Source organism: Nicotiana tomentosiformis, chromosome 6 (genome assembly GCF_000390325.3).
Source record: "Nicotiana tomentosiformis chromosome 6, ASM39032v3, whole genome shotgun sequence".
Taxonomy (NCBI): Eukaryota; Viridiplantae; Streptophyta; class Magnoliopsida; order Solanales; family Solanaceae; genus Nicotiana; species Nicotiana tomentosiformis.
In genome coordinates this window covers 16,224,708-16,243,917 of record NC_090817.1, presented here as the reverse complement: position 1 = coordinate 16,243,917, position 19,210 = coordinate 16,224,708, and the positions used below count along the sequence as shown (strand labels likewise).

Sequence of the window (19,210 nt, the reverse complement as noted above, 5' to 3'; positions counted from 1 at the left end):
GGAAACAAAGCATGACGTAAGCCTAAGACTACCCGAACATCACATAGAATATAGCTACGCACGGATTCTCATCACCTAGTGCGTACGTAGCTCCCCACATATATAATTCACAACAAAAGTACACCTAAGGGGATGAGTTGCTTCTTACAAGGTTAGGCAATAGACTTACCTCGTCTCAAAGCTTGCTTTCAGGACTCGAATTCGCTCAAAAGCCTCAACTCGGTGCCGAAAAATCCGAAACTAGTCAAATGTTGTATAAATAAATCAATATATGTTCCAAAGTTCATAATTTAACTATTAGAGTAATTACTCAACCCAAATTGGAAGATTCCTAAAATTTACCCCGGGCCCACATGCCGAAATTCAGGAAACGTTTGAAGAAAATCGTTACACATAACCTCACGAACTCAAATATAAAATTTTCACTCAATCTCATCACCATTTTCTTGGGTAAATCTCATTTTTATCAAAACCTAGGTTTTTCATCTAAACCCATAAGTTTCACAAATTTACATGTTAAAAGCTATCCATAATCTATGTATTTAACTTACATTGGATAGAAATTACTTACCTTAAAGTTCTAGGTTTAAACCCATCTTCAAAAGCTCCAAAATCGCCCAATGAATGAAAGAAAATGAGTCAAAATGGTTTAACTCCCATCTTAAATTAACCTCACTGCTTCCAGGACTTTCGCACCTGCGGTCACTCGGCTGCATCTACGACACCGCTTCTGCGGAGAAAGGTCCGCTTCTGTGGAATTCCCCAGGAGTAGCACTGGCCGCTTCTGCGGACGGAATACCACTTTTGCGGTCTCACTTATGCGGATGGCAAAGCGCACCAACGACCCCAACGCACTTGCGGGCTATTCCTCGCAGAAGCGAGGCCGATTCTGCGCGTGGTTCTCTGCTTTGCGGCCACTGGCCAAATGCCCCAAAGCCATTTCTGCGGGCTCGCACCTGTGGCCATAAGCTCACAGGTGCGGGCACACTAGATTAGGTGCACCAACAACCCTTTTGAGTCCTAATTCGATCAGTGCATCGTCCGTATGGCACCCGAGCCCTCGTCCAAACGTTCCAACAAGTTTTTAAACATAAAACGGACTTGCTCGCATCCTCAGAACATAGATAACAAAATTAAAACTATGAATCGCAACCGAACACCAATAGAATTAACTTATGAACTTCAAGTTCTTCCAACTTACTCCAAATGCGCCGAATCATTTTTAAACTACTCGGAATGACTCCACATTTTGCGTGCCAGTCTTAAATTACCGTACGGAACTATTCCCAGGCTTGAAATCCTAATTAGACCTCAATAACATCAAATCCTACCTCAAACCAAATTTAAATAAGTCAGAATAGCCTAATAGATACCTCTACTTGTCCCGCTTTGTCATCCCGGTCCCTATACTCCACAAGGTTTCATCCAGACACTCATAGTTGTTAAAACACACTACTTTAAATCTCTCTGACCGTTGACAGAGCATATGTGCCAACTTGATGGTCGAGTTGGATAAAATACGTGAATTTCACACGTATAAGGAGCGTGAATATAAATAGTTAGACTATAAATAATTAAAATAAGAAGAATACATAAAAATAAAAATAAAAATATATATAAAAAAAATGAAAACAATTATGCCTCCTTCCCCACGCCTCCCCATTTCATTTTCTCTTTCTACAGTTCCCTTTCTTCTTTCCCCTTCTTTCACCACCTCTCCTCCATCTCCTTTCTCGTTCTCCCATTTTTCCTTTCCCGTTATTCATCCTTCTCATTTTCACAAACTTTAAACCAATATTTGAGAAAAATATATTAAAATTTGTTTTCTGAAGAACAATCACCATTAGTGTTTTTGAGATGAATTAGATCTATGGCTATTACAGTGATGAATCTGTTTTGGGTAAGGATCGTTTTGGGACTATGATTTTCAGGTTGTGGAGTCGATATTTAATGGTGGATTTATTTGATGGAGAGAAGCTGATTTTTTGACAGTTTATGGTGAGATTCTTGAGATGCATTTTGGAGGGTGTGGTTGACGGAAGTCTTTGCGGAATTAGGTGGGAAGTACAATGTAAAATTGTATGGACATATGAGTATATTGAGCATTTTCTCTGGTGGTGCCTTGGCATCAATGGAGGAAGGAGTTCAAGGTGGTTCACATATTGGATTGAAGTAGTGAGTGGCGGCGTTGGACAAAAATCTTTGTAAGGAAGATGTGGACGATCGAAAATTTGAGAATGATGGTTTTTTGGTTATCCATGGTGGTATTGTTGATGGTAAAGCTAGAAAGTCAGATTGTTATTTCTTGCTTTCTGCTGTGAAAAATGGAGAGAGATGGTAAAGGTGGGGGAGGAGTATGAGTGAAAAAGAAAAGATATTTTTTTTGAAATTAAAGTGAAAATATAATGATGTGTCATAAAAAATTTGATGTGGAGGACGACGTGTCATCCACATTGTGCATTTGAAGAACACGCGAGGTAGGGAGGGTTTAAAGTAGTGTGTTTTAATAACTACAAGTGTCTGGATGAAACTTTATGGAGTATAGGGCCCGGGATGACAAAGCGAGACAAGTAGAGGTATCGATTAGGCTATTCTACCTTTAAAGAACTTTAAAACCTTCAATGTGCCAACTTCCAGTATTAAGTGCCGAAACGCTCCCAGGTAATCCAAAATCCAATCTGAACATACACCCAAGTTCAAAATCATCATGCGAACCTATTGGAACGGTCAAATCCCGGTTCCGATGTCATTTACTTAAAATGTTGACCAAAGTCAAACTTAGCCTTTTAAAGCCAAACTACGGAACCAAGTGTTCCGATTTCAACCCGAACCCTTCCAAATCCCGAACTAAGCACCCACGCAGGTCGTAAAATAGTAAAAGCACATATGGAGAGTCTTATTTAGGGGAACAGTGATCTAGAAAGAAAAACAGCCGGTCGAGTCGTTACATTCCCCACCTCATATGTGTGGATATCTGCTCTGCATGTCCTCATCGACCTCCCAAGTCGCCTCCTCAAGTGGTTGGCCCCTCCACTAAAGTTTTACCATAGAAATCTTCTTGGACCTCAACTGGCGAACCTGTCTGTCAACAATGGCGACTGATTCTTCCTCATGACCCATGCTCTCATTTAACTGAACCGTGCTGAAGTCTAACATATGCGACCTCTCGGCATGATACCTCCGGAGCAAAGACGCGTGGAAAATCGGATGAACTCCTGATTGACTGGGAGGCAAATCAAGCTCATAAGCAACCTCCCTAACTCGTCTTAACACCTCGAATGGACCTATAAACCTTGGGCTCAACTTTCCCTTCTTCCTGAACCTCATGATTCCCTTCATCGGCGAGACTTTCAATAGAGCCTTCTCGCCCACCATAAATGATAAATCACGCGCCTTCTGATCCACGTAACTCTTCTGTGTGAACTGTGCTGTGCGAAGCCTCTCATGAATCAACTTTACCTTTTCCAAGGCATACTTTACCAAATGAGTACCATATGACTTAGCCTCGCTGGGCTCAAACCATCCGATGGGCGAACAACATCGCCAACCATATAAATCCTCAAATGGAGCCATATCGATGTTAGACTGATAACTGTTGTTGTAAGCAAACTCGGACAAAGGCCTGAATCGATCCCACAACCCTCCAAAGTCAATCACACATACTCTAAGCATATCCTCCAAGATTTGAACCGTCCGCTCCGACTGCCCGTCAGTCTGCTGGTGAACGGCTGTGCTGAGCTCTACCCAGGTCCCCAACTGTCACGACTTGGAGTTGGAAGAGTTGACCAAGATTCGACTTTTGAGTAAATGATCTTGGGATTGTGATTTGGAGGTTCCAATAGGTTTGTATGATGATTTCAGACTTGGGCATAGGTTCGGGTTGAGTATCGGGTGGTCCGGGAGCATTTATGTGCTTATTGTGGAAAGTTAGCATTTAAAGGTTTGGAATTTTCCTAAATTTGACCATGGTTTGACTTTAAGGCTATCAGGCTTAGATTTTTGTTTTGAGACTTGGAATAGGTCCGTTTCGTTAGTTGGAACTTGTGTGCAAAATTTGGTTTCATTTGGAGTTCATTCGATGTGGTTCGGATGCTTGGTTGCAATTCTAGAAATTCTTGAAGTTCATTGCTATTTTCATGCGTTTTGGCATTCGATTAGTGATTCTAGAGGTTATTTTGATGTTTTGATCATGCGAGCGAGTTTGTGTTATATTTTTAGACTGGTTTGTATGATTGGACAGGGTCTCGAAGGCCTTGGGCGTGCTTCAGATGTGTTTGGGTTGTGTCGCGCTCTTATTTGATGTTTCATCGTCGTTTTTTGGGTATAAAGGATAGTATATTGATCAAACAACATTTGATTTATAAATTATTGAACCATTAGATCCGTATCATAATTACAGAGTCATAACAACAAGAATCATTGAATTCTGATGTCGTATGAAAGAGTTATGCCCATCTCCGTATCGAGAAAGATTGTTGGTGTTGCTGGTGCTCAGGTATCGCACTTGCGGAATTCCCTTTGCAATTGCGAAGATTGTAGATTTTTGCCTTGGTTCGAAATTGCAAAGTTTGTATATTTTTCCTTGACTTGTTTGCAAATGCGAACCCTGTGTCGCAAATGCGACATCTGTAGGAATGACAGCCTGTGCGGGTGCAGGGCGGATTCTGTCTGAACCCGCACAATTTCAACCCACCCCCGCATAGGATTTGATCTCGCATACACCCGCCCCACACTTTACCCGCCCCGCACTGCAAATTATTTTAACAAAAAATTCTCTTTTCCTTTTAAAATATTATTGTGACAAGTAAAATATATAGCCTTTTTCAAGCTAAATTTTCCATTCATATATTTCAAACGTAGAAGGGTCGTTGTTTATTTGTCTCTCAAGCCATATATGGCTTCAGATATTTTCAACAATTAAATAGAAAGGAGTAGTACTATTATATATGGTAATAATTATAAGTTATTCAAAAAATAAAAGATGAATTTTTTTCCATATGAATTTAAATTGAATTCCACCAGCAAATAAAAATGAGAAGGAGTAATACTAAAAGATGAAAAAAGCAGCAAAGATTTCTAAAACTCCATAACAGTTAAGAATGTAACAGTTCTTTTTAGTTTTGTTTATGTTCAAAACTTCTAACAATTTCAAAAGCCAGATCATTCATTGTAGACACATGAATTGATAACAGTGTATTTTGGGCTGTGGAGATCATTTAGTTCAAAAATTTAAATCCCCAACCCGCGACCCACCTTGCCCCACGTGATTTTTTTTAAATTTAAAATTTGAACCCGCCCCACAACCGCAAACTCTCAAACCCACACTCCCCGCATCCGCACCGCCCCATTGCCATCCCTAGACATCTGCACCTGGTAAAAGGGCTCGGAGACGGGATTTTGGAGACATTCTCTCATTTTTGGAACTTTATGCTGGGTATGAGGAGATTTTGAAGAGGGATTTTCATCTACAATATTAAGGCAAGTGATTTTGTTCAATTTTCAACTATTTTACATGATTATACATGAGATTTAACATCAAAATTAGGAGAATTCAAGTGAAATTTTAAGAAACTTTAGCTATATTTTGAGAAATGAGAATTTGAGTATTGAGAGTCGATTTGAACTCAACCCGCCAGTGCTGGTTCGCCCCGAACCAGGGAAACCTTTGTTACTCTATTTGTCAGTTTGGACAATGCCTTCGATTGTGTGTTGGGGCAGTATGATGAAATTGGGAGAAAATAGGAGGCCATCTACTACTTAAGCATGAAGTTCACGCAATGCGAGGCCAAGTATACCCTGATAGAACACAATTGTTATGCTTTGACTTGGATTGCTCAGAAGCTAAGGCAATACATGTCAGCGTATACCACGCATCTGATATCTCGGCTCGACCTGCTCAAGTACATTTTTTAGAAGCCAATGCCTATTGGAAATCTAGTTAAATGGCAAATTCTCCTTAACAAATTTGACATTGTGTACATAACTCAGAAGGCTATCAAAGCACAAACTTTGGCCGGCCACCAAGCCAAGAATCCAGTGGATGGAGATTACGAACCTCTTACCACATATTTTTTCGATGAAGAAGTACTATTTTTAGGGAAGATATTGCAGAATCATACCCTGGGTGGATAATGTTTTTCGATGGAGCAGCAAATTTTAAAGGAGTCGGAATTAGGGAAGTCCTGATTTCAGAATCTGGACAACACTATCCAGCATCAACAAAGATAATATTCCCTTGTACCAATAATATGGCTGAATACAGAGCGTGCATCCTTGGAATGAGAATGGCAGTCGGCATGAATATCAAAGAACTTTTGGTCATAAGAGATTTTGAATTGCTTATACACCAAGCCCTAGGAGAATGGTCCACCAAGAATGTCAAGATACTACCGTACCTGCGCTGTTTGAAGGAGCTATGCAAAAAGTTCACAAAGATTAAGTTCAAGCACGTCCCCAGTATTCAGAACGAGTTCGCCGACTCCCTTGCAACCCTATCGTCTTTGATTCAACATCCAGATAAGAACTACATCGACCCTATCGAGGTAGAGATCAGGGATCAACATGCCTATTGCTTCCATATAGAAGAAGAACCCGATGGTAAGCTATGGTACCACGACATCAAGAAATTCCTTGCGACCAAGGTATACCTAGAGAATGCTACTAATGGTCAAAAGCAAGCCCTCAAGAGGCTGGCAAACCACTTTTTCCTCAACAGGGAAGTCCTGTACAGGAGGATCCCAGACTTTTGTTTGTTGAGATGTGTAGACGCTGCTGAAGCAACCCGACTATTGGAGGAAATACATGCTGGGACATGCGGGCCCTAGATGAACGGGTTCACTTTAGCCAAGAAGAGTTTGAGAGTTGGATACTTTTGGATGACTATGGAAAACGACAGAATATGCTACGTGCAGAAGTGTCACTAGTGCCAGATTCACTAGGATTTCATCCGGGTCCCACTAAATAAGTTAAACGTAATGGGTTCACCTTGACCGTTCGCTGCTTGGGGCATGGACATAATTGGACCTGTAGAGCCCGCAACATTAAATGGACATCGTTTCATTTTAGTAGCTATCAACTATTTCACCAAATGGGTCGAGGCATCAACTTACAAGGCCATCATCTACAGATTCTGGATACCGTAGTATATCATCACTGGCAATGCCGCTAACGTCAACAACGACCTCACAAGAGAAATCTGTGAGAAGTTTAGAATTTTTAACCAAAATTCCATAGCCTATAGACAGCAAATGAATGGGGCAGTCGAGGCCGCCAACAAGAATATCAAGAGGATTCTGCGAGAGATAGTGGACAATCACAGACAATGGCACGAGAAGCTACCTTCCGCTTTATTGGGTTATCGAACTACCATGAGAACATCCACTGGGACAATGCCGTACATGTTGGTATACGACACTGAAGCGGTGATACCCACTGAGGTTGAGATACCATCCTTAAGAGTCATTCAATAGGCAAAATTGGACGACGCATAGTGGATACGGGTCAGGCAGGAACAACTCATGATCATTGACGAGAAAAGAATGGATACCGTATGTCATGGTCAATTATATCAGAACATGATGGCCAGTGAATTTAACAAAAGAGTGAAGCCTCGCTAATTCACACCGGGGAAGTTAGTTTTGAAGAAAATATTTCCCCATCAAGAAGAAGCCAAAGGAAAGTTCGCAACAAACTGGCAAGGTCCTTATGTGGTTCACCGAGCACTGTCAGGTGTAGCTATACTCTTGGCAGAAATGGATGGAAGAGTCAACACGAAGCCTATCAACTCAGACACAATCAAGAGGTACTATGTCTGAAGACAAATAGAGTTAGGGTTTATGATGTAACAGAACTACGTTCAACCTGACTTCACATGGAGGGATACGTAGGCAACCCACGTAGGGTTCGGTTTCTCTCCCTCTTTCTCTTGTAATAGAAAAAACAAATATCACTTTTGTATGTTGCTCGGGAACTACACCGACTTGATTTCCTCAGAAAGGAATACGTAGGTAATCCTTATTAGATTCAGTCCTCTTTTGTAATTAAACTACGTTCTAGCCTGATTCCATTTGGATATGTAGGCTGTCTTGGCTATTTTCATTCTCAATCTCATCATCTTGCATGTATTGTAATCAAACTATGGTTATACCTGATTCCATTTGGATACGTAGGTTTCCCGAGTCAGGCTCAGTCATTTTCATCATAACCCACGAACTACGTTCAGACCTAATTCCATTTTGGATATGTAGGCAACCTGAAAGGGTTCGGTCTTAACCCTAGGAAAACCTTTGTAATGCATTAGTTCAAATTAGGACGTAGTCGCAACAGCAAGCAGCCGCATTATCAGAGGCGTCACATAAGTCAACATCAACAGGATGAAATTTTCAAGAGGATACACTTGCATGTGGAGATCCTTTCGTAACGTGTCATAATCCGGAACGACGACATTTGCCTTAAAAATATGTTATTTTCGAAATGTTTTCTAAAACAAAATATATGTATATACCGTAATCTGTTCCATCTGCCGGACTTCGTGGCACGATCATGTTCAAGGCCAGAGAAACCAGCACTGTGGTCGACACAAACCAACTCCCCCGTACTAAGAAGTTTTCTTTGAGTGCAGGGTCAACATGGAGTAAGGAAGCACTAGGACCACACTGGGGAAAATGACGGATCTGCCACTTGCCAAAATCATCCCTCTTTCTCCTTTACTCAAAGTTTTCTGGTACAACTAAAGATAACTTTTGAATCCTTTACAGGTACCTTGGAATAAGACGGTTGATACGGAAACTTATACATAGTAAATCGTCAGCTCAATTAATTGGAGCGCCCTGTACAAATCAAAAGCCGGCTTCGAAAATTGGAACCTTGTATATAGCAAACTGCAAACTTCTACAACAAAGCAATTCTCATTATACTCCGTCGCAACGGACACCGGAATAGACAATCGCAAACCTCGTCACCGACATTCTGCATGAAGATTAGGGTCCAAGTATTGGGTTGGGGACCTGGCACAAGACTGGTTGATTTATCCTTGCCTATTTAATTACTTTATTTCGCATTATGACCTGGCACTAGACTCGCGCAGTGTAATAGACTCGCTATTTTAGATATTCGATGAGCTACTTGATTAGCTACGGAAAATTATGCTTCCTATACGAATGTTTTTCGCATTGTGCGTATTCATTGAATATTTCCCTTAAATTTCATAACTCACAAGTATATTCGTGAGTGGGGTCAATGATACATTAAAGCTCCTTATTATAATGGGATCGGGTCATTCGCCTAGGTAGGATTATGTATCACATTCTTATGGGATCGAGTCATTCGCCTCGACAGGATTATGTACCACACTCTTATGGAATCGGGCCGTTCGCCTCGGCAGTATCATGTAACACACTCTTATGGGATCGGGCCGTTCGCTTCGGTAGTATCATGTAACACACTTTTATGTGGTCAGGTTGTTCACCTCAGCTGTATCATGCATCATACTCCTATGGGATCGGGCTGTTCGCCTCGGCAACTTCATGAAATACTCTTATGGGATCTGGCCGTTTGCCTCAACAGAATCGTGGGTAATATTTGACAAATAACCAGTGTATCCGTGAGTTTTCCTGACTTGAGTTGTGATGACCTATTTGGTGGGGACCATATTATATACTCCATTTGAGGAGGTAACCGATATGTGAGGACTTATGTTTACTATTCAGATGAGGATCGTATCATGTACCTATATTTGTTTTCACCGTTTAATTACCATGCTTCATACTTTTTTACTTTCCACTGTACTTGATTTACTGGACCACTAGTAAGTGTCGATGTCAACCCCTCGTAAATAATTCTCCGGGGTAGGCTAGATACTTACTGGGTACACGTTGATTTACATACTCATGCTACACTTCTGCACTTATTGTGCAAGTATGTATTTCTGGTGGTCTTTTGGGCGCAAATGTGCATAAATTGATGGGTCTTTACAGTGAGCTGCATTCCATGTTACGATCCGCAACATACGAAGTCTCCATCATAATTATTTACATTGTTCCGTCTATCTTGTATTCCAAACATATATTATATTATTATTGCACTTTCTAGTAGATGCCCATGCACTTGTGATACCGAGTTTTGGGGTGTTCTTGAATTTGTTTATGATTTTGATTACCATTGAGACACTTTTACTTTATATTTTACTTAAATCATATGTATCTGCAATTTTTGATGCATCGACCTCTCTATCTAATAAGATTCATGATTTCAAAAATAATAAAATGAACAATAAAGTTGGTAGTTCACCGTTGGCTTGCTTAACGGTGACGTTGGGCGCCATCACGACCTATAGTGGGTTTGGGGTCATGATATTGAGCAGGTTTGTGTTATGTTTTGGGACTTGTTGGTGTGATTGGACGGGGTCCCGGGAGCCTCGAGTGTGTTTCGGGATGGTTTCGGACAAAATCTCATTGTTTTATCATTGCTGGTTTCTCGTGTTCTTGGTAAGTATCGCGATCGCGGGTAAAGGGACGCGATCGCAAAGAGAAGCTGGAGTTGGGGAGTAATTTGTGCATCGCGAACGCGGCAAAGGGGTCGCAAACACGTTGATGAGGATGAGGTTCTCTACACGAACACGACAAGGTGTCAATAAGACGAAGAAGGAAGGGGAGTTGGGGCCTGGAGGCACCAAGCCTTCGCGAACGCGACTCGAGGACCGCGAACACGAAGCGGTAAAGACCCGGAGTGTCACGACCCTAAATTCAACTAGTCGTGATGGTACCCAACCCAACCCGCTAGGTAAGCCAATTAACAATAAATCACAATATAATGATAATAATAAGAGTCAATAATGAAATAACTGATTCTATACAACTCCCTATCGCGTCCCGTTTTCTTTTCTCGCGAAATCGGGCTTCGACATGTGACAACTCTTTTAAAGGAGGTATTAAAAGAGGAGAGTTTACACCTAATAATTGTTAAGGTGCGTTAGGGAACTTATTTGCGAATAACTCTGTTTTAACTAGTCAACGCCACCAAAATTCGGGTAAGGGCTCAAATTACCTCAAAGAGAAGGTGTTAGGCACTCCTCGAGGTCCACCATTGTGGGTCACGACCGAACTTAAATTATATGGATTAGACTATGTGATCAAGTAAACAAGGAGAGTACAGAAACTAAAAATTTATTACAAAGAGATCTTAAATAGGGAGATACAACTTTTTTTTTCATTCTTATAGAAAAGAAAGGAAAAAAGGAGGAGGTTACAACCATCCTCCTGTCAAGAATTTTGAATGGTTGTGGGCAGTAAAGGCTGGAAAGTTCAATCATAGGTGGGTGAGAGATGACCGCTGGTAACTTGTGACAAGGCTTAAGATGTGATGCATGAAATGTGGGTTGTAGTAAGAGCTGAATAGGTAGGGATAGTTTGTATACTACAGAACCTATCTTCTGTAGAATCTGGTATGTTCCATAGTATTTGGCAGAAAGTTTGGTGAAATGATGACCTAACATGGTCACTTGCATGTATGGTTGGATCTTCAGGTAGACCCAGTCACCCTTCTGAAAGACTCTATCTGTTCTATGCTTATTGGCATATTCCACCATCCTCTGTTGTGCCCTTGCAATGTGATACCTCAGTAGCTAGAACTTGAATTACCTGGTGAGTAAGCTTATGTCAACTTCTTCAATGGTTGAATCTCCTGCTACATATGGTAAGTGAATGGGCGGTGGTTGACCATAGAGTGCCTCATAGGGCGTTGTTTGAATAGAAATGTGAAAGGTAGTATTGTACCACCATTCTGCAGCAGCCAAGTAGAGGAACTAATCAGTCTGAGAGTCTGAGCAAAAACATCTTAAGTAAGTCTCCTAATACTTATTAATCACTTCTGTCTGCCCATCTGTTTGGGGGTGATGGGCAGTTGAAGTGTTAAGGGTCACTCCCAACATAGAAAATATCTCTTGCCACACCTTACTAGTGAAAATTGGATCCCTGTCACTCATTATATCCTCAGGCATTCCATGAAGCTTATAAATGCGATCCATGAACAATTTTGCAATGTCATGAGCTGAGTATGGATGGGATAAGCCTACAAAGTGAGCATACTTAGTTAGCCTATCCACCACAACCCAAATTATAATTTTCCCTTTTGACTTTGGCAAACCTTCTATAAAGTTCATGCTTATACTTCCCCAAGATACAATTGGTATTCTTAAAGGCTACAAAAGGCCTGGATATGGTGAGTTATCATACTTGTGTCTCTGGCAGATATCACAATCTTTGACATATTGTTGAACATCATCTTTCAAACTCTTCTAGTAGAATAAGGCAGCTAGCTTCCTGTAAGTGTGATCAATCCCTGAATGTCCTCCAATTGGAGAATCATGCCACAATTGCATGATGTCTTTCCTTAATTGTATATCAGGGCCTACCACCAGTTTACCCTGTCTTCTCAATTTCTCATGTAAATAAGTGTAGCCATTATCTCCATCTCCTTTGCTTCTAGAGTTCTGATCATTTCTTGTAGTTCAGGGTCTAAATCCTAGCTTTGCATAATCAGCTTAAGCAGGTCTGTCTTAACTGTGGATAAGGTCATAGCAGCCAACTCCACTAAGGGTAATCTAGAAAAGGCATCAACAACCTTGTTTTCCTTCCCTTTTTTATATTTGGTGCTGAAGTCATACTGCATAAGCTTTGTTATCCATTTAAGTTAGGCTCCAATGTGTAACTTATGTTCAAGCAAGAATTTGAGGGCCTTATGGTCTGTTTTAACAATAAATGTCCTGCTAGTTAAGTATTGAGACCATTTACCCACAACCATAACCAAGGTTAGTAGTTCCTTGTCATAAACTAATAAGGATTGGTGTTGTGTTGAGAGACCCTTACTAAGGAATGCTATGGGTTGTCCCTTTTGCATTAGAACAACACATATACCCAGGTTGCAGGAATCAGTCTCCACCACAAAGAGTAAGGAGAAGTCTGGAAGGATCAACATTGGTGCTGAAAGTTGTGCCTCTTTGAGTATGTCAAAAGCCTTTCTTGCCTTTTCATTCCACATGAAACCATCTTTTTTAACAAATTAGCGAGGGGTTTGCTTAGCACACCATACCCCTTAATAAATCTTCTAAGTATCCATCCAAGCCTAGAAATCCCCTCAAGTACTTCATAGAATTAGGTTCAGGCCACTTTTGCACTGCTTCTATCTTCTTAGGGTCTGTTGCCATCCCTTCTGCTGATATATAGTGTCCCATATATTCTACCCTAGCTATAGTAAACACATAGTTGCTTCTCTTTGCTAGTAATTGGTTTTATACTAGTAGGTCAAACGTAGTTCTCAAATGGTTCACATGATCTTCTAATGTTTTGCTATACACCAAAATGTCATAAAAAATACTAGAATGAATCTTCTAAGATGCTCTTGGAATATGTGGTTCATTAATCCTTGAAAAAAAATTAGAAGGTGCATTAGTTAGGCCAAATAGCATAACTAGGTACTCATAATGCCCAGAGTGTGTCTTGAAGGCAGTCTTGGGTATGTATGCAGAAGCCATTCTTATTCGATAGTATCCAGTTCTCAAGTCTATTTTGGAATAGACTTGAGAGCCCCCCTCCCAACTCATCAAGTAATTCTTCTATCATAGGAATAAGGAATTTATCTTTTACTGTTGCCTTATTCAAGGCTCTATAATCCACACACAACCTCCATGGACCATCCTTCTTCCTAATCAATACCACTGGAGAGGCATAGGGTCTTGAACTGTATAGAATTAGTCCTTGATTCATCATTTCTTGAACTAGTTTTTCAATAACATCTTTTTGGACTGGTGAGTACCTATAAGGTCTGGATTTCACTGGGATGCTTCCTTCTATCACAGGGATGTGGTGATCAGAGACACCTTTAGAGGGAGGTAACTTCTTTGGTTCACCAAAGATCTTCTCATAGTCTTCCAACCGTCCTACAACTGGGGTAGAGTCACACCTTTGCTCATGTTCAGGTGCTCCTGTTGGTTCAGCTTCTGCACACATCACCTTGAATAGAAAGAACTGTGTTGTTTTCACTGTCATCTTACTCAAGGATTTAGCATCAACTGTTTTGAACTTTGGTTGAATGCCCTGTAAAGTCAACAGTTTTCCTTGATATTCAAACTCCATAATCAGTTTTCTGAAGTTAAACTTGATATCCTCCAATGGACATAACCACTGAATTTCCAGTACCACATCACTTTTCCCTATAGGAAATATGAGGAAGTCATCCTGAAACATGGCTTCTTGCATGAACCACTTGAACCCCCTTACACATTTTACCAGTTGGGATTTCTCTGCCATCTGCTACTTGGACTAGTTGTGACTTAGTTTTAGTGATCACACAACCCAATCTCTTAGCTGTCTCTTCATCAATAAAGTTATGGGTTGATCCACAGTTAATAAAGACTTCCAAAGGCTTCTTTTCAGTGAATCCTTTGAGTATTAAAGTTCTATACCCCATGGTTCCATTTAAAGCTTGTAATGAAATGTCACAGTTCTCCATAGTCTCTTTCAGTAGTTCTTCCTCTTCCACTTCCATTACTTCATCATCCCCTTCTTCTTCAATCTCATGTTCTTTCTTCTCCTCCAATTCTAATGAAAAAAACTATCTCTTAGCCTTATACCTATGTTCCGGAACAAATTTTTCATCACAGAAAAAACAGATTCCATTGACTTATTTTTCATCCATATGTGCTGGAGTCAGTCTTATACTTCTATTGTTGTCTATCCTACAGTATGAGGTTTTCTAAAGTTACTGACTCCTCCTTTGTGCATGGTATTAGGGTTGTACCCTATTGTTCCCCTATTCCGAGTGACTCCTAGACCAGTAGCTTTGATGGCCTTGCTTTGGGTAGAAAAGTTAGACTCCTGAAGTCTGGCTAGGTAGTAAGCCTGGGGCAAGGTGCTTGGGTTCTCCACTCTTACTGCACTGCTAAGCTCAGGTTTGAGGTTATTTAGGAATATGCTAATAGCATGATCCACTGAGACATTGAGCCTTATCATTACACTAATGAAGGCTTTTTGATACTCCTTTACTGTCCCAGTATGCTTCACATTTACTAACTCTATCATGGGGCCAGAATACTCTGCCCTAAAAGTATCACATAGAGCCTCCTATATGTATTCTTCCCAAGCTGGAAGAGGCAATGACCCTCCACTCCTCATATAACCTAGGTGCCACTGAAGTGCATCTCCTTCAAAATGTAGAGAGACTAGCTTCATACTCTGTTGAATAGTGACCTATTCCTATGAGAAAAACTAATCCACCTTATATAGCCATGTTCTTAAGTCCTCTCCATTAAACTTTGGTAACTCTACTTTGGTATATTTATTAAATGGTATGTTTGTCAATGGTACATGATGATTGTTTGGGTATGTTTGGTTCTGATGACTTATAGGTGTTAGTTGATATGGGCTGGTAGTTTGTAAATAAGGTGTGTGATGGTAGAGAGGTGGTGGAATGTGGGTGTTTTGGATATTATAGGCTAAAGAAAATTGGGCGTTGTGAGCATACAAGTTATAAGGGGTTTGAGATTCAGGGTAATTTCCTTGGAACTGATTAGGATGGTACTGATAGTACCTATTTGGTGTAGGTTGTGATTGATCTAAGTTGACTTTGGGAATTTGAACTTGAAGGTGTTGAAGAGGGATATTATGACTAATTTTGGAATTGTGATTAAATGGTATAGGATTATTGAAGGTATATGTGCCATACTGTTTTGTGCAATGGGGAACTGGAAGTTCAAATGACTAGAGCTCATAAGGTTCATGCAAATTGGGGATAATGACTGACTGAATTGTGTCTGATTTGGAGTAGGGTTACCTCCCTGGTTCGTTAAGCTTGGGTATGGGAAAGAAGCAGGCAGCTGAGGTGGAACAATCACACAAGTCAATGGAACAATACTCTGCGACATATTCCCAAGTGGGGAGCTAAATGACAATGTATTCACGGAACTGAGTGGACTATTTGTTACCTGAATCGGTGAATCTAAGTCACCAAACATCAGCGGAGTACCCGAAGGGGAATACAGTTCTGGGTCCTTCCCTCTTTCTAGTCTTTTTCTTCCATGAACTACCTCATGGAGATCTCGAAGAGCTGAATCTTGAGCTCGAATAGCTTGCTCCCGTCGCAACTCCATATGTTCTTGTATCTGATTATACTGCTTCATGTTAGCAGACATGTTGTGAAGGATACCCATCACCTCTGCAATTTCGGAAGACATGGATTTACGGTGCCAAGAGCGCCGCTTTGATGCCACTGATGCATGCTAGAAGTTAGAGAGAAAATAGAAGCTACTGCTAAGTAATAAGTTAGGGCAAAAGAAAAGAGATTTTTCATTCATAATCTGGACTTCTCTTTACATGACATATGTATACCACTTAACTTACATGTAAACAAAATAAGATAACTAACTTAGTGGGTATTGGGCAAATAGCCAAGTGTATATATCAACTCTCAAGGGGACTAACTGCAAAATACTTAAAACTAAATACTTATTCATTAATAATAACTAATATAACTACCACTACTTCCTCTTTAGCTTCAATTCACATCGGTCCTCCCATGATAAGTTCTGCTTATCTTCTTTTGTTCTAAGCATAACAAAGAACATACCAGAAATTGAGTTATTCAGAAAAAAGTAAAGTAGCTATAGCGTGTAACATGAATTTTTGATCTTTTTAATGTGTGAAAAAAAAAACACTTCTTTTTGTGCTTATTTATATTTCGCTTCAAAACGTCAATTACTGATCTCACTATAGGGGTGGCAAGTGGGCCGGGCCCGGTCCTAAGTGGGCTTCGCGGGCCCGGTCCTAAGTGGGCCGGTTCTAAGTGGGCCGGTCCTATACGGTCCGGTCCTAAACGGTCCTGGGCCTCGCGGGCTTATTGCTATAACCGGCCCGGGACCGGGACCATGAACTAACGGGCCTGGGTTTAGTGGGCCGGTCCCGGGCCTAAACGGGCCCAACAGAAACTTTTTATTTTTAATTATTTTTTTTATAGAAATTAGAGAAAAAAATAGTAATAAAGATATATAAGCTAAATTCGATTTATATACTATATATACATCAAAAAAAAAAAAAAAATATATATATATATATATATACACACACATAGTATACATCTTAAAATATACTATATATACATCTTAAGATATACTATATATATATAGTATAGTATAGTAGATCTTAATATATATATATACATCTTAAGATATATAAGCTATATATATATATATATATATATATATATATATATATATAGTAAGATGTATATATAGTATATCTTAATATATATCTACTATATATATCTAGTATACTATGTATATATAGTATATCTTAAGATGTATATGTAGTATAGTATATATAGTATATCTTAAGATGTATATAGTATAATATATATAGTATATCTTAATATGTATATATAGTATATCGAATAGAGTTTATATATCTTATGAGATGTATATATAATATAGTATAAATATAAGCTTATATATATATGTGTGTATACTATACTATGTTATACTATATGTACATCTTAAGATATACTATATATACATGTATATCTATTATATATATCTAGTATAATATGTATATATAATATATCTTAAGATGTATATGTAGTATAGTATATCTTAGTATATCTAGTATAGACTATAGTATAGTATATATATATATATATATATATATATATATATATATATATATGTATACTATATATAAGCTATATTCGATTTATATACTATATATACATCTTAAGATATACTATATATACATGTATATCTACTATATATATCTAGTATACTTAGTATATCTTAAGATATATATGTAGTATACTATGTATATCTACTATATATATCTAGTATACTATGTATATCTTAAGATGTATATGTAGTATAGTATATCTACTATATATATCTAGTATACTATGTATATATAGTATATCTTAAGATGTATATATAGTATAGTATATATAGTATATCTTAAGATGTATATGTAGTATAGTATATATAGTATATCTTAAGATGTATATGTGGTATAGTATATCTACTATATATATCTAGTATACTATGTATATATAGTGTATCTTAGTATGTATATATAGTATAGTATATATAGTATATCTTAAGATGTATATAGTATAATATATATAGTATATCTTAAGATGTATATATAGTATATCTTAGTATACTTAGTATATCTAGTATAGACTATATATTATATATATATATATGTATACTATATATAAGCTATATTCGATTTATATACTATATATACATCTTAAGATATACTATATATACATGTATATCTACTATATATATCTAGTATACTTAGTATATCTTAAGATATATATGTAGTATACTATGTATATCTACTATATATATCTAGTATACTATGTATATCTTAAGATGTATATGTAGTATAGTATATCTACTATATATATCTAGTATACTATGTATATATAGTATATCTTAGTATGTATATATAGTATATAGTATAGTATATATAGTATATCTTAAGATATTTATAGTATAATATATATAGTATATCTTAAGATCTATATATAGTATATCTTAGTATACTTAGTATATCTAGTATAGACTATAGTATAGTATATATATATATATATATATATATATATATATATATTGTATACTATATATAAGCTATATTCGATTTATATACTATATATACATCTTAAGATATACTATATATACATGTATATCTACTATATATATCTAGTATACTTAGTATATCTTAAGATATATATGTAGTATACTATGTATATCTACTATATATATCTAGTATACTATGTATATCTTAAGATGTATATGTAGTACAGTATATCTACTATATATATCTAGTATACTATGTATATATAGTATATCTTAAGATGTATATATAGTATAGTATATATAGTATATCTTAAGATGTATATATAGTATATCTTAAGATGTATATGTAGTATAGTATATATAGTATATCTTAAGATGTATATGTGGTATAGTATATCTACTATATATATCTAGTATACTATGTATATCTTAGTATGTATATATAGTATAGTATATATAGTATATCTTAAGATGCATATTGTATAATATATATAGTATATCTTAAGATGTATATATAGTATATCTTAGTATATCTAGTATAGACTATAGTATAGTATATATATATAAGCTATATATATATATATATATATATAT

The 19,210-nt window shown here is 37.9% G+C and overlaps 1 protein-coding gene across 1 annotated transcript; it reads left to right on the top strand.

Moving 5' to 3' along the window:
- Positions 1–6,131: 6,131 nt before the first annotated feature.
- LOC138893615 (uncharacterized) lies at positions 6,132–6,824 on the top strand. Its single transcript, XM_070178259.1, has one exon. It carries the CDS (start codon positions 6,132–6,134, stop codon positions 6,822–6,824), a length of 693 nt encoding a protein of 230 aa, XP_070034360.1.
- The last annotated feature ends 12,386 nt before the right edge of the window (positions 6,825–19,210 follow it).

Coding starts and splice junctions, on each gene's coding strand:
- LOC138893615 (XM_070178259.1), top strand. CDS start 6,132: ATGTTTTTCGATGGAGCAGCAAATTTTAAAGGAGTCGGAATTAGGGAA.